The sequence below is a fragment of the Euphorbia lathyris genome, chromosome 1 (genome assembly GCF_963576675.1).
Source record: "Euphorbia lathyris chromosome 1, ddEupLath1.1, whole genome shotgun sequence".
In the NCBI taxonomy this organism is placed as follows: domain Eukaryota; kingdom Viridiplantae; phylum Streptophyta; class Magnoliopsida; order Malpighiales; family Euphorbiaceae; genus Euphorbia; species Euphorbia lathyris.
In genome coordinates, this window is record NC_088910.1 from 70,094,380 (window position 1) to 70,108,699 (window position 14,320).

At 36.4% G+C, this 14,320-nt stretch overlaps 1 protein-coding gene across 1 annotated transcript in view; it reads left to right on the forward strand.

The window, feature by feature from the left end:
* The window catches only part of LOC136201252 (protein MOR1), a 30,637-nt gene extending 17,336 nt beyond the window's left edge, over nucleotides 1–13,301 (forward strand). The window contains exons 37-54 of the mRNA XM_065991881.1: nucleotides 87–188; nucleotides 551–733; nucleotides 837–948; nucleotides 2,788–2,864; nucleotides 3,647–3,726; nucleotides 4,238–4,300; nucleotides 4,398–4,524; nucleotides 4,675–4,797; nucleotides 4,890–4,967; nucleotides 5,157–5,315; nucleotides 5,400–5,558; nucleotides 10,609–10,706; nucleotides 10,854–11,010; nucleotides 11,089–11,205; nucleotides 11,320–11,415; nucleotides 12,309–12,380; nucleotides 12,451–12,727; nucleotides 12,805–13,301. Of these exons, the coding sequence (XP_065847953.1) occupies nucleotides 87–188; nucleotides 551–733; nucleotides 837–948; nucleotides 2,788–2,864; nucleotides 3,647–3,726; nucleotides 4,238–4,300; nucleotides 4,398–4,524; nucleotides 4,675–4,797; nucleotides 4,890–4,967; nucleotides 5,157–5,315; nucleotides 5,400–5,558; nucleotides 10,609–10,706; nucleotides 10,854–11,010; nucleotides 11,089–11,205; nucleotides 11,320–11,415; nucleotides 12,309–12,380; nucleotides 12,451–12,727; nucleotides 12,805–13,073 (2,349 nt within the window). The 3' untranslated portion in view covers nucleotides 13,074–13,301. The remainder of the gene's footprint in view (nucleotides 1–86; nucleotides 189–550; nucleotides 734–836; nucleotides 949–2,787; nucleotides 2,865–3,646; nucleotides 3,727–4,237; nucleotides 4,301–4,397; nucleotides 4,525–4,674; nucleotides 4,798–4,889; nucleotides 4,968–5,156; nucleotides 5,316–5,399; nucleotides 5,559–10,608; nucleotides 10,707–10,853; nucleotides 11,011–11,088; nucleotides 11,206–11,319; nucleotides 11,416–12,308; nucleotides 12,381–12,450; nucleotides 12,728–12,804) is intronic.
* Nucleotides 13,302–14,320: the final 1,019 nt, after the last annotated feature.

Sequence of the window (14,320 nt, forward strand, 5' to 3'; positions counted from 1 at the left end):
CACTTGTCCAACTTTTGCTCAATATGGTGTTTGACGAGTTTGATGCTATATAGGGTGATAATATTGCGCTTGGTTCGAATTGGCAGGTACTGGAATTTCTTCCTGAGCTTTTTGACATGCTTCGGGATGAAGCCTACACATTGACTGAATCTGAAGCTGCTATATTTCTTCCATGCTTGACGGAGAAGGTTCTATCTGAAGCAATTGTAACATTAATTTTTTCATGATTCATGCATAGTATCATTTTTAATATCAATAGTATAATTTTTTCTCTGCATGTATATTTTCTCTATTTTTCTCTATTTTGTCATCTCTCTCTCTGTATTAAATAATTTTATAACGCATAAAACAATTGAAGTGCATAAGCAGGCTTATTAAGCATACCTAGATATGACTAGAGCCATGCATTTATATCCTGTTCATGTTAAATTTCAAAGTTGCTTTGTTGTTAATATTGTGCTAAATTTAGAAATGGTGATGAATTGTTGTCCTTTATTCTTTCTTTTCTTAATTGATGTAATCAGACTCATTTTCTTTTATTGTGCTGCAGTTGGGGCATAATATTGAGAAAGTGCGAGAAAAAATGCGTGAGCTTACCAAACAAATTGTTAACTCATATTCTGCAACGAAAACCTTTCCTTATATATTGGAAGGTTTGCGTTCTAAAAACAACCGTACACGAATAGAATGTGCAGATCTGGTTGGATTTTTGATTGATCATCATGGGGCTGAGGTGCCAAGGGCGAATTCTTTTAGCTCTCATATTTTTCTTACTTTCGGTATATTTTTCTGCATTGGCTATCTGCTACTTACATCTGTACTTTGTTTTGGCTCAGATCAGTGGACAGTTAAAATCTCTGCAAATCGTAGCAAGCTTAACAGCTGAACGAGATGGTGAAACCAGGAAAGCTGCTTTAAATGCGCTTGCTACTGGTTATAAGATTCTTGGTATGTAATGACTTATAAATGATTCTCAAATTAAATTTCATAATCTCTTTGGGATAATGCAAGAATGGGCTTGGTTTCTCAAAAGTCACTAATTACAGCTGTAACACTATATATAGGGCTGTAATCGAGCCGAGCCGAGCTTTGGCCTGCTCAAGCTCGGCTCGCTATAAAATTAACGAGCTTGAGCCCGAGCGGAGCTTTGGTTGCTCAAGCTCGGCTCAGCTCATTAGAAAATAAACGAGCTCGAGCCGAGCTTCGAGCTTTTTTCGAGCCTAAAATCCTCTTTGAACTTTGTTCATTAAGAAAATTATCTAACTATGAATTGTTTGTGAGTAAATCGTTAATTATATTTATGAAGTTTGCTCGCAAAGAGCTTTTTAACTGTGTACATAAACAAGCTCACAAGGAAAGTTCGTGAATAAATAAACAAGATGCTTACAAATATTAAGTTTGGATATTTGTGAACTAACACAAAACTATATAGTTTTCTACAAAACTAAAATTTGTTCATAAATATTCTAATTGAGCTTGTTCGCTAGCTTTCGAGCCGAGCTTTGACCTGGTCAAATCGTGCTCACGAGCGGCTCATTTACAAATCGAGCCAAGTCGAGCCGAGCTTTTATCGAGCGACCACCGAGCCGCTTATGGGCGGCTCGGCTCATTTACAACCCTACTCAAAATCAATAAAAATACTAGTTCAATCATTTTGATTCAACACAAACATGATACAGTATCTATAATGTCTTTCTGGGGTTCATAGAGAATGCAAGATTTTATTAGCAATAAGATAACATGCAGACATGAGCTGTTTGTGCTTAGGTTTGCAAATTTTAAAACTCCATTCATATTACTTGTGAGGGTCTAGTTTAGTTTTCATGATAGAATAAGAAGTATTAACTTTTGAGTGAACTTGTATTGATCATTGATATTGTGCATAACCTCATAAATATAGAATTAAAAAGATACTATCTATGAAGCACCGATACTTCCCGGAGGTCACCGTACGCGTATCCGATACTCCGGGTGCGGGGATTCGCCGGGGATTCGCGGGGATACGTACGGGATTCGCCTGGGAAGTATCCCCTTTTTTCTTTTTCTTTTTAAATGAGGGGATACGCGGGGACACGCCGGGGACACTTCGGGGACACGTCGGGGATACTTTAGGGATACTTTAGGGGTTTTTTTTAAAAAACTTTGAAAGTATAAGGGTTTTTTTCATAAAAAAACTCAGTAAATAGAAGGATTAAAATGAAATAATGCAAGATTACTGGTATTTGTGGTTTTATAATGACTTGAGAGTATTATTTGTGTTTTTATAATGACTTTATGAATATGATTTGTGATTTATATATTTATGTATCTTTTGAATTTTCATTATAAATGATATATATATTATTAATTATATATAAAATTTGCCGTATCCCCGCCGTACCCGTATCTCATATTTTTTAGAAATGTCGTTTGCCGTACCCGTACGCGTACCCGCACCCGTATGCGTACCCGTATCGGTGCTTCATAGGATACTATTGGTTCCTATTGGTTCAACTAATTAATTGTTTCTCTTAATTTGTTCGCAATATTGTAGCACATGTCTTCGTACATATAAATCTTAATGCGGATACAAGAAATGTTTACAAATGTAAAATAAGCAATTGTAATATGCTTTTTACTAGGTTTTAAGTTGTCCTCTACTTCATGGATACTTGAATATATTGTATATTTTGTCTTGAGTTGATTTAGACTCACACTTGCATTTGTTGGAAACATAGATGTTTATTTGGTATTCTAACTCTTTTTAGTTGTGTAACAAAAATATTTGAATCTATTGTTCATGCACAGGTGATGACATATGGCGATATGTTGGAAAGCTTACAGATGCTCAGAAAAGCATGTTAGATGATAGATTTAAGTGGAAGGTTTGTAAATTTTTGCCTGATATTTTTACATTTATCATGATCAGTGATGTCACTGGCACCAGGTGCCCTCACATATTCGAGGCACCAGTGCCTCAGACAACCCTGGGCTAGGTTCCTTCAGTAAGCCACTATATCGTGAGCGCCTGAGCCTAGGTGTCCGAGTATAAAGAATGCACACTTCTATGATGATTTTGGTTTATTTTATTTTCAATGCTAATTTCAAAGGAAAATAGGAAACATTAATTATTGGAAGGATTTTGAGAAGAGAATATAAATAATAATACCATCGTCTATATTGAGTGGTTTTAAAAAAAGAAATATAGTTTTAATTTGGGAAAAATCAGTTCTTTTTAATTAAGGAAAGACGAGGCTTGGCAAAACTGCAAGAGTACTGCAGCTTTACAAGAAAAAAGAATATGATAAAAAAACTACAAACTTTGGCAAGAATACTAAAAAAAAGGAATAGAAAAACAAATATAGTTTTATAAGAAAAAACATATTGATCAGGAAAATGTTCTTGGAAAAGATTAAAGCAACAAGTTGAAGTAGATATTTTTGGCATTGTGCTTTTTATTTTTTTTCTTATTTTGGGTCTTGAGTTGAGACTTGAATATGGTGATCATCATAACTTGTAAGGATACATTAATTGGATAAAACTCTAATGTTGGTTTCAGTTGTATATATATCTTTTCTTTTTTTAAAAGAAAAAGTAGTACGTCACTTCGTTCTCGCAAGGGTGCAAATTGATTTTCCAACCCTGATTATAATAACCCTTTTGCCAGATTCGAGAGATGGAAAAGAGAAAAGAAGGCCGTCCAGGTGATGCTAGAGCGGCATTAAGACGCTCTGTGAGGGATATCGGGTATGCAACCATGATAATTGGGATGACTTGCATTTGATTTTTATCTGAAAGAAAGAAATGTGATATTAAAATCATGTAGATGATTTGGGATGTGATAATATGTTTCAGAAATTTAGATCTTTGTTACTCTTTTTGCGAAATGTAGATGATTTGGGATGTGATAATATGTTTCAGAAAAAACTTTTACAGGGAGGGGGTCAAAATCTTTGTTACTCTTTTAGTGAAATATAGATGATTTGGGATGTGATAATATGATAAAAGTTTCAGATCAGAAAAAACTATACTTTGGATACTTTTGTCCTTGGATGGTGCATATTTTTTTTGCCTTATTTTATATATTGTCCGGCCCCTAATACGATACAAGTTCAGTTCTCATGGTATATGTAATAAAGCATATTAAAGTTTTCCAATTTCTTTTGTTGGTTGGTTGAATAACTATCGATGCTTTTGTTTAGGGTTTTGTACTTTTTTGTCCTTAGTTGGTGTTTATTGTTTCCTTCATGTCTGCTAGGTTTGACTTAGCAGAACAAAGTGGAGAAGCTCCACTGTCTGTTCCGGGCCCAGCATTCTCTAGGTAACATTTTTAAAATTCCTCATTTTCAAATTGATCAGTGTACTTTTACAGTATGATTTGATTCCTGTTTGTCATACTAACTGTTATTCATTTGTAGGAAAAACTTCATCCCTCATGAAGTTCACATGGAACGACAGATAATGCCCCGTGCAGTTACTAGCATCAATGGGCCTACAGACTGGAATGAAGCTTTGGATATCATATCCTTTGGCTCCCCAGAGCAGGTTTGTATTGTGCTTTATGTAATCACTAGGTCATTAAGTTGTTTATTTTATTTCATTATGCACAGATAAAATTTTATTTTGCGGCATTATGTTTTTTTTTACATGGTTTTATTAAATTGAGATTCTGAATTTTGGTGTGTTTGGTTGCAGTCAGTTGAAGGAATGAAAGTTGTGTGCCATGAGTTGGCACAGGCCACTGGTGATCCAGAAGGCAGTCTAATGAATGAACTTGTGAAAGATGCTGATAGACTTGTTTCATGCTTGGCTAGCAAGGCAAGTGATATCGAGAATATTTACCTTCATTCTCTTATGTTTCTTTTGGGCATTTTCTGCGTCCACCACTCCTTAATTTCTTGACTAAACAGGTGGCCAAGACTTTTGACTTCAGTTTGACAGGAGCTTCGTCAAGGTCTTGTAAATACGTTCTTAATACACTTATGCAGGTAAGTTTACAGCCTAGTGTTCTTGTTTATTGTTCTGCCTTCTTTCCCAGTTCTTCATGTGTACACGGTTAAACACTATGATTAGGGTCTGAATAACAAGCAGAGACTGAATACTCCTTTTTGGAGAACTAACCACTATGTTAGGATGCATTTCTAACATAGTGTTTTGCTTGATTGAATTTGCTGTAGACATTTCAAAATAAAAGACTTGCTCATGCTGTTAAAGAGAGCACTCTGGACAGTCTAATAACAGAGCTTCTACTTTGGCTGTTGGATGAAAGGGTTCCCCATATGGACGACGGCAGCCAACTATTGAAAGCATTGAATGTGCTTATGCTTAAAATTTTGGTGATGGTTTAACTGACATGCTTCTTTTCTTATCAAGTTTAAGATATGTTTTACTTCCTACCTTATAAGTGGTTGTACATACAGGATAATGCTGATCGAACTTCATCCTTTGCTGTCCTGATTAATCTCTTAAGTCCACTGGATCCCTCAAGATGGCCTTCACCCGCGTCAAGTGAGACATTTGCCATCAGAAATCAGAAGTTCTCTGATCTTGTTGTCAAATGCCTGATTAAACTCACCAAGGTAATTTTAGTTGCTTCTTTGAGCCTTGCCTGCTTGCTTGAGAGATATGGTACAGTTGGTGGTCTTACGTGAAATGGATAATTATCCTATGGAGTCTGATGCCAGATTACATTTGTTGTTAGTAGCTGTCATAGAAAGTTGTTCCCTAATAGCACACGATTTGGATTATTGATGTCATGGTGGCATTAACGGTTATTATATGGTTTACTCATCTTTATCATTACCAAAGGAATGAGCTGATAAGAGAGAGGAACAAATGAAACGAGAACAGAAACATTAAAATTCTTTAAGGAACTAGCTATTGTTGTTTACCTTGAGTGTCTCAAATTGTCAAAGTGCATCAGTGGTTGACTGGACTTCTTGTTCATTATACATGAATTTTCAGGCTCTGAATGGGCGTTAAGCTTGCCTAGGGCTTGAACGAGGGCAGATTGAGATTGCATATACTGTTTAAAATCTGTTGTATCATTTTTAGGTACTGGCAGAAGAGTATAATTTTTTCCCTAAGAAATACTAGTCTTAGGTGAACCATTTCCTAATATTGTTCTCTTCTATTGTATCAACAATTTAGAAGTGTAGAAAAGAGTAGAATTTCATCTTTTAGGGGAGCGTCCTTCAGTTTCCGTAGCACCCGTTTTCACCAATGTGTGAATTATCCAAGCATATATTCTTGAATTTCTTCAAGAGTGGTCGCAAGGTGGGGAAATTTTGAAACAATTACATGCATGACTGTCACCACTGATTCTGCACAATTGTCAATCCAAAATAGAAGAAAGATAGAGGAGAGAGAGAGAGAGTAGTATTAATGTAGTCAGGGTCCACGATAGGGGCAAGGTTGTGAAGGTGGGAATAGCACGATGTAAATGCTTCTTAAGGAGGGAAACATGAAATACAGGGTGTAGTTTGCAATCAGGAGGGAGTTGAAGTTTAAGGAAGACCATGTCCCCAACCTTACATGACCTGTCAGAACGATGTTTATCTGTTAGCAAGGCAAGAATTGAGATAAGTGCTCAATTGTTCCTTGTCAGTGAGGAATTCCTCCACAACTGCAACCTGTGTGGAGTTGGGGATAGTTGCTATAGGAAGTTGAGGAATTTGACCATAGAGGGCTTGATAGGGACTCATTCTGATAGAGCTACGATAACTGTTATTATACCAGTATTCTGCTAAACTCAGCCAATCATACCACTTCTTAGGATTAAGGAAACACATACTTCGAAGATACCCTTCCAAACACTTATTTAGTCTTTCAGTTTGACCATCCGTTTGAGGATGGTATAGGCACTGCTAAACTTAAGTTGAATGCCTAAGAGCTTCATCGATTCCTTCCAAAAGGTGCCTGTGAAAACCTTGTCTCTGTCGGATATGATGGATTGGGGCATGCCATGGAGCTTGAAACTGAGTCTAAAAAGGCCTTGGCAACTATCGCTGCATTAAAAGGGTGAGAGAGAAGAATGAGATGACCAGTCTTTGTGAATCGATCCACTACCACGAGGATGGTATCAAAGCCCTTTGATCGTGGCAATATCTCAATGAAATCCATTGAGATATCCTTCCATGCACCTTGAGGAACGGGTAAAGGCTATAACAAGCCAGGATAGGCAGCATGATCTGTCTTACACCTAAGACATGAGGATATCCACTTTAGGACTTCTTCTTTCATCTTTGGCCAGAAAAACTGATGTTGTAGCCTGGTTAAAGTTCCTTTAACCCCAAAATTACCCCCAAATGAGGAGTTGTGACAAGAAGAGAGGATTTTTGCTCTCAACTCTGTAACAATATCTCCTTCATAAGAAGCTTGGACTTCTTCTAACCAAGTGGGAAGCACTAAACTGATTGCCTGCAACTCCATGTTCCCTTCCATTTGTCGAGATAAGGCATTGACAACCTTATTGTCCCGTCCCTTTTTGTAATGAATGGTATAATCCAAACCCAACAGTTTGGTTATGCCTTTTTGTTGTATATAAATGTGGAGTTTCTGATCAAGGAGGTGCTTTATGCCCTCATGGTCTGTCTTAATAAATAATGACCGGAGAATTCTCCAAATAATGTCTCCAAGTAGTGTAAGCCTGCACAATTGCCAGCAATTCTCACTCATAAGGACTGAGACTCTTAGAAAGGAAACAAATGGGCCGACCATGTTGTATTAGCACTGCACCTATGCTTGAACCACTAGCATCACATTCTAGCACAAAGGGCTAACTGAAATCAGGCAGGGCCAATAAAGGTGCCTGGGTCATGAGCTTCTTAAGCTTCATGAATGCTTCGGTAGCAATAGTGGTCCACTGAAACTGGTCTTTTTTAAGGAGATCGGTTAAGGGTTTACTGATAGCTCCATAACCCTTAATGAATCTCCTGTAATAGTCTATGAGGCCTAGAAATCCTCTAAGGCTCTTTAGGGTGGTTGGTAAAGGCCATTCAGCCATGACAGCAATTTTAATAATGATGTGCCCCAAGTGAGCCACATATGACAGAGCTATATCACACTTAGACCCCTTTGCAAATAGTTGGTGCTGAGATAACTATTGAAAGGTAAGCTCCAAATGTTGTAAGTGCTCCTCCCGTGTCTTACTATAGATTAGGATGTCATCAAAGAAAACCAATATAAACCTGAAATATAGTATTCATTAGTGATTGAAAAGTAGCGGGAGCATTGGTTAGGCCAACGGGCATCACCAAGAATTCATAATGCCCTGCATGTGTTTTGAAGGCAGTTTTGGGTATATCTTCTTCCCTCATACGAATCTGGTGATAACCAGACTTTAAATCAAGCTTAGTGAAAACTGAAGCTACCTTCTTTGTTTTTCACAAGTAGAACGAGGAAGCATAGGGGCTTGTGCTTGGCTGAATAACCCCAGTTTTAAGCATTTCAGCTATCAATCTTTCTATTTCATTATGGAATGAATACCTGTATGGTTCAGTAGTTTTTATGGGTATGGAATGGTCATGAGTTCATTTTGGTGGTAAGGCAGTGGGTGGTAGGAATAAGGCTTGGGGTATTGATGTATTAGGGGTACATAAGGTGATGCTGGTGGTAAAAGGTCAGGGTGAAGTGGGGCTTTCATCAGTAATGGTCATGAGGAACAAGGCAATGAAACACCTCTCCATCCTTTAGAGATTAAACTGTTTATTGACTTAAGAGTCATCTGTTTAAGGGACATTTCAGCAACATCTGTACCCTTAAGCTCTACTTCCTTTTTTATCTTTGTACAGAATCAGCCTATTTTGCTCAAAATCAAACGTAACAGGTGTATGTGCCCTCATCCAATCAGCTCCCAAAATCAAATCATACTCTCCTAATTCAAGAACTCGAAAATTAAAATTGAACATGGTATGATGCATAGTCCAAGAGGAGTCATTGCACTATCAATCAGAAAGAGTTCCACTGGTTTTTCCTCCATTTAAGGCATGAATTGAGAGGAAAATTTGCTCTTACTCAGGGAAATTTGGATTTGGAACTTCTACCTCCTATATTTCTTCACAAGTTGGTTCAAATTCCTCCTCTTGAGTCTCCATAGTGTGTAATTTTTTGGTAGTACAAATGTGGCCTGAAAAATACACAACGCCAACAAACTCCAGGATTTATTTTCATGGGTGAAGGTCGAGTGGTTGAATTTTGGTTAGGTTGAGGTAATTTGTGGGTAGTGTAGTGGTAGGAATAGTATTTATTTGGATGGAGTGTTTGGTGTCCAGGTTTTGTTTGGTAAGGGTGAACAAAAGGTTGGTTTGGGTTTCAGGGCTTCCATCATTTCCTTAACATGTAATTCCTGGTACTTAGCCTGTTGAGTGTATAGATCTTCAGGTTGGAAAGACCTTACAGAGGTGCGTAGCTCAGGTTTGAGTCTAGTAATGAAACTAGTAGAATGCTTCAGTGATAGTGGGATACAACTTTTCCAGGCGTAGTTTAATCTCTTCGAATGGATCCTGATAGGTTTCTACCGTGGTAGTTTGTCTGAGCTGAGTCAGTTGCTCCACTGCATCGAGGATCACATTATCAGGAAATCGTTTGATCACTTCATCGATGAATTCTGGCCAAGTTGTACCAGAATGGCTGGGCTTCCAATTCCAATACCATTTCTCTGCTCTTACTTGCATGAAGAGTCCTACCAGATCTACACGTTTTTCCTCACTCACTTGAAAGATCTGGATATATTTACTACATTTGCTAGCCCATAATTCTGCCTCAAATCCATCAAAGATACAACTCCTTTATTACCAGAGATTTCTCCCTGGAAGGTACCAGATGGAGTAGGATCGAGAATTCCTTCTGATCTGGAGAAGGCGAACTTCTCTTTGAATTGCTGGAATTGGTTAACTGGTGTTTTGAGAGGTGATGTGGCTCATGTTGAGGTTCAATAAACTTGGTGATGGTTGTCTGATTCTGCTGTTCGTCAAGGGGTGGGTAATGTTAGAGAATGACCTATTCCATTGGTAGGAAGGTTCTGGAGTGAGTGAGTTGGAGGGTAGTTTAGGTAATAGGCTGATTATAAGTAGGAATTGGTTGTTATGTTTTGGCCGCTGTAAGCAGAAGCTCTGCCATTTTGTATTCCCTGAATTCTATATTCCATCTACTATTATGTTTGGGTGAGTTTGAGTTTCGAATATCTTGATTTGTGCCATTCTGCATCGCACAAGCTGCGATCTTGTGAATCATGTTGCAGGTTTATTGGTACTTACCACTTGGTTGAAAAGAAAATAAGTCAGGTAATAAATGTAAGCATGTCTAAGGCTGCTATGACAGCTAGATGGCTGCTAGTGGGGTCTCTATGTTTGTTTAATTATAGGAATAATTTAGGGAGAATCTTGTTTATATATCTGTACTGATCTTGCGTTTATTATGTTATGTAGTCTCTTAGATTACATGGTATCCTTATTACATGGTTTTCTACAAGTGAGATAGGCCTGTCAGGGGAAAAGTCTTCCACTGCTTGCTGGCACCTATCTTCTGTTTCCTTTTGGAATTGATATTATGCATTTCAAATGTGTGTTTGTTTATGAATCATGTTTATTCTTGTTTGTTGTCATTTTATCAATTTTTTCATGGGTATAGGTTCTTCAGAGCACTATATATGATGTCGATCTTGATCGCATCCTTCAAAGCATCCATGTATATTTGCAAGAACTGGGGATGGAAGAAATTAGGAGAAGGTATGCATTAATCTCTGTGGCTCTCCCCTCTTATTGAATTCTAGTATACCAAGTGTTCAATTATTTGCTTGATGCTGGATGTTATTCTGCCTTCCTTTTTTCCTTTGTTCAACTGAACTGTTTCATTTGCTATTTTTTAATTTTAAGAGCTGGAGCGGATGACAAGCCATTGCGCATGGTGAAAACTGTTCTACATGAACTTGTTAAGCTTTGTGGAGCTGCAATAAAGGGTCATCTTTCCATGGTTCCTATTGACATGAAACCTCAGCCAATTATACTAGCTTACATTGATCTTAACCTTGAGGTAACAAGTTAGACATTGCAATTCCTCGAGTTATTTTAGTTTTGGCATAAATTTCACGGTTCATTCACACCTTTGCAGACTCTAGCTGCAGCAAGAATGTTGACCTCAACGGGGCCTGTGGGCCAAACCCATTGGGGTGATTCTGCGGCTAACAATGCATCATCTGCTACCCATTCTGCTGATGCCCAGTTAAAGGTAATACTTGTTTTATGTCGGGCATTATATAGTCGTTTTATTATTATCTTTCATTTATTTTTCGTTATTCATTCACAGCTCAACAATGCTAATATCATTTCTTAATGACTACAGCAAGAGCTTGCTGCAATATTCAAGAAAATCGGGGACAAGCAAACATGTACAATTGGCCTATATGAATTATATCGTATTACACAACTTTACCCCAAGGTAAGTTCTGAAAATGTGTTCCCACTGTTTTTTTTGCTAGAATTATTGGATGCTTGCAATTAGAACCTCTATTGGGTCTTTTATTAGGGCCGACAGAACTAACCGATTTTTGAAACCGAAAAATAGGCTAACTGAAACCGATGGACCAGGGAATGATTTTTCGTTTCAAAAAACAATGTTCTATGTTGCTCGATAACTTTGATTGTAGTGTGTTTTTACATTTCCGCATTTGGTTTTGGAAACTTGTCAGACGTTTCGGGTCACATTTCTGTAATTTAAATTTTTTGGAAAACTCGTTTCCTAGGATGTAATGTGTATTCATAAGTGGATCAATGCCAATCACATGTTCAGTAAATCCCTAGTATTTTCTAGATAATTTTCTAGACAATCACTGTCAGCACATTTTCATTATTTAAATGTTTTCCCCATGTTTCCGTTTCCTATATTTTTATAATATTGTTTCTGTATCCGTTTTCATTTCCATGTAATATAACTCGATGGTTAGCCGAAACCGAAAAATCCCGATTATGTTATATAACTATAATATAAATAAAATATACGTAGAATTTTAACTATGCATATATAGACAATGCATATTTATATTTAGTTTATAGGTTGAAAATATTTTAAAACTTCGAATTTAGTTGTTCAAGTGCTTTTTTAAATTGAATTTGAATTTTAATATTTAAATAATTATATATTAATTTTGAAGTGAATAATTTAGATTAAAAGTTGTTTCTTCGATGAAAAGTCACTAATTGTTGATGGACCCAACCCAAGTAATAAAGTGACCGATTTTAATGAACTGGTTGGCATTGGATATGCACTCCTTTATCTATGCATTTGAAAATGGTTAGTAGTCCTGTTCTCTTTATAATAATTTTAAATTGTAGGTTGATATATTTGCTCAACTGCAAAATGCGAGTGAAGCATTCCGCACATACATCAGAGATGGTTTGGCACAGGTTTGTATCTGATTGTTTGTTGATGTGGAAGAATGTGTAGATTTTTAAGTGAATTTTGGCTTTCTTGAAGATGGAGAAAAATGCTGCTGCTGGAAGGACACCATCTAGTTTGCCAATGCCAACCCCCCCACCATCTGCTCTAAATATTTCCTCTCCTGAATTTGCACCTCTCTCACCAGTGCAAACGAACTCTTTAAATGACACTAAATCATTCAGTATAAAAACAGAGCCAACAAACTTTCACCTACCTCCGTCATACTCGGAAGACAACAGAAGTACTAATTCAAGAGGTCTCATTTCGGAGAATACTTTGGGTGATCAAAGAAATGAAAAATTTACAAGTGGAGGTAATCTTATCTTGATTTGAATTCAATTAATCTTATCTACATACATTTGCTTAATATAATTAATGGTAGGACTGCAGTAACTAGTGGAACATTAGATGCAATTAGAGAAAGGATGAAGAGCATGCAGTTGGCTGCTGCTGGTGGGAATCCTGTTTCAGGAAGCAAGCTATTAGACAACTTAAACAATGGAGTCCCTGGTCAGGTCCCTCATACAACTGACACCATCACTGTCACTATTGAAAATCCTGTACAGGGAGGAGGGGTTCTTCCCATGGATGAGAAGGCATTATCTGGGCTTCAAGCCCGGATGGAGAGACTTAAAAGCGGCACCATTGATTCCTTGTAGGTTAAAGTTAGCTACTTGATTCCCGTTTCAACCATCTGTTGCATTTTCCAATATGGAAAAGAAGCTGCAACCTACAGTAATGAGCTTATATTCTTGTGTTATAGGTTTTCTTGTAGGCATTTTTGCAGATATGCGAAATTCCTTTAATTTTATACTGTCAGAAAATTTGGTGTATACAAAATGGATGTGTTCAAATATATTAATGGTAAATTTCATTTTTCATATAAATCCACAATTTTTTTTTGTTCAAGTTGTCAGTTACAAATATATTAATGGTAAATTTCATTTTTCATATAAATCCACATTTCTTTTGTTCAAGTTATAACGTCTATACTCAATAGTCAATGGCAAGTATTTGCCGTTGAGGTCAGGCATTGTGCTTGTTAATTTTCAGATTCATATTATTAGCTGAAGTTAAAATATGTCATTTCCAACAAAAGAGGAAAGAGATTTTAATAATAAATTATTAATAAAAATGAAATAGGGAGGGGGAGAAGAGAAAGAGTCTACTCAAGAAAATTTACTTTAAGGGCTTGTTTGGTTAGCGGAATGGAATAGAATGACTATTTTAAAGGATAGTTATTCCTAAATTTGGTTGATGGAATAAGACAAAATGGAAGAGATAACTTTTTTATTCAAAAAAACAATATAGTCCACAAATGTAATTTCTTGTTTCTTTTAAAATTTTAATTATTACCTTCAATTCAAATATTTAATATATCTTATTTTAAAAATATTAAAAAAAACAGAAAAGTGGGAAACGTGAAAGACTAAAAAAATATGAAAAAAAGAAAAAAATGATTTTTTTTTTATTTTGTAAAAACACGAAAAATGGAAAACCTGTAAAAATACAAAAAAAAAAAGGAAAGGAGGTGGAAACCCGAAAACAACAAAAAGAAAGAATATTTCTATCACCACTTTATATAAGTAGAAATGCCACAATCACTATTTCAAAATAATTCAAAGAGTATGCAATTTAATAAAAATAACAAAAATGGTTCCACGGTTGTGATACATCATTGTAATAATAATAATAATTGTCTGTCACATCAAGATGATCTTGCCTAGAAGACAAACTCAGTAAAAAGAGACCCCATGTCATATTTCCATAGCTGCATCAATATTGTAGACTACTTATTAACGATTCAAAGAAAATAAATACACAACAAAAATTGACTCTCAAGTCTCAACTAAAAATTTCCAAATTAAAAGCATTGATGCATAAAACATGAAATTTCTACGTATAA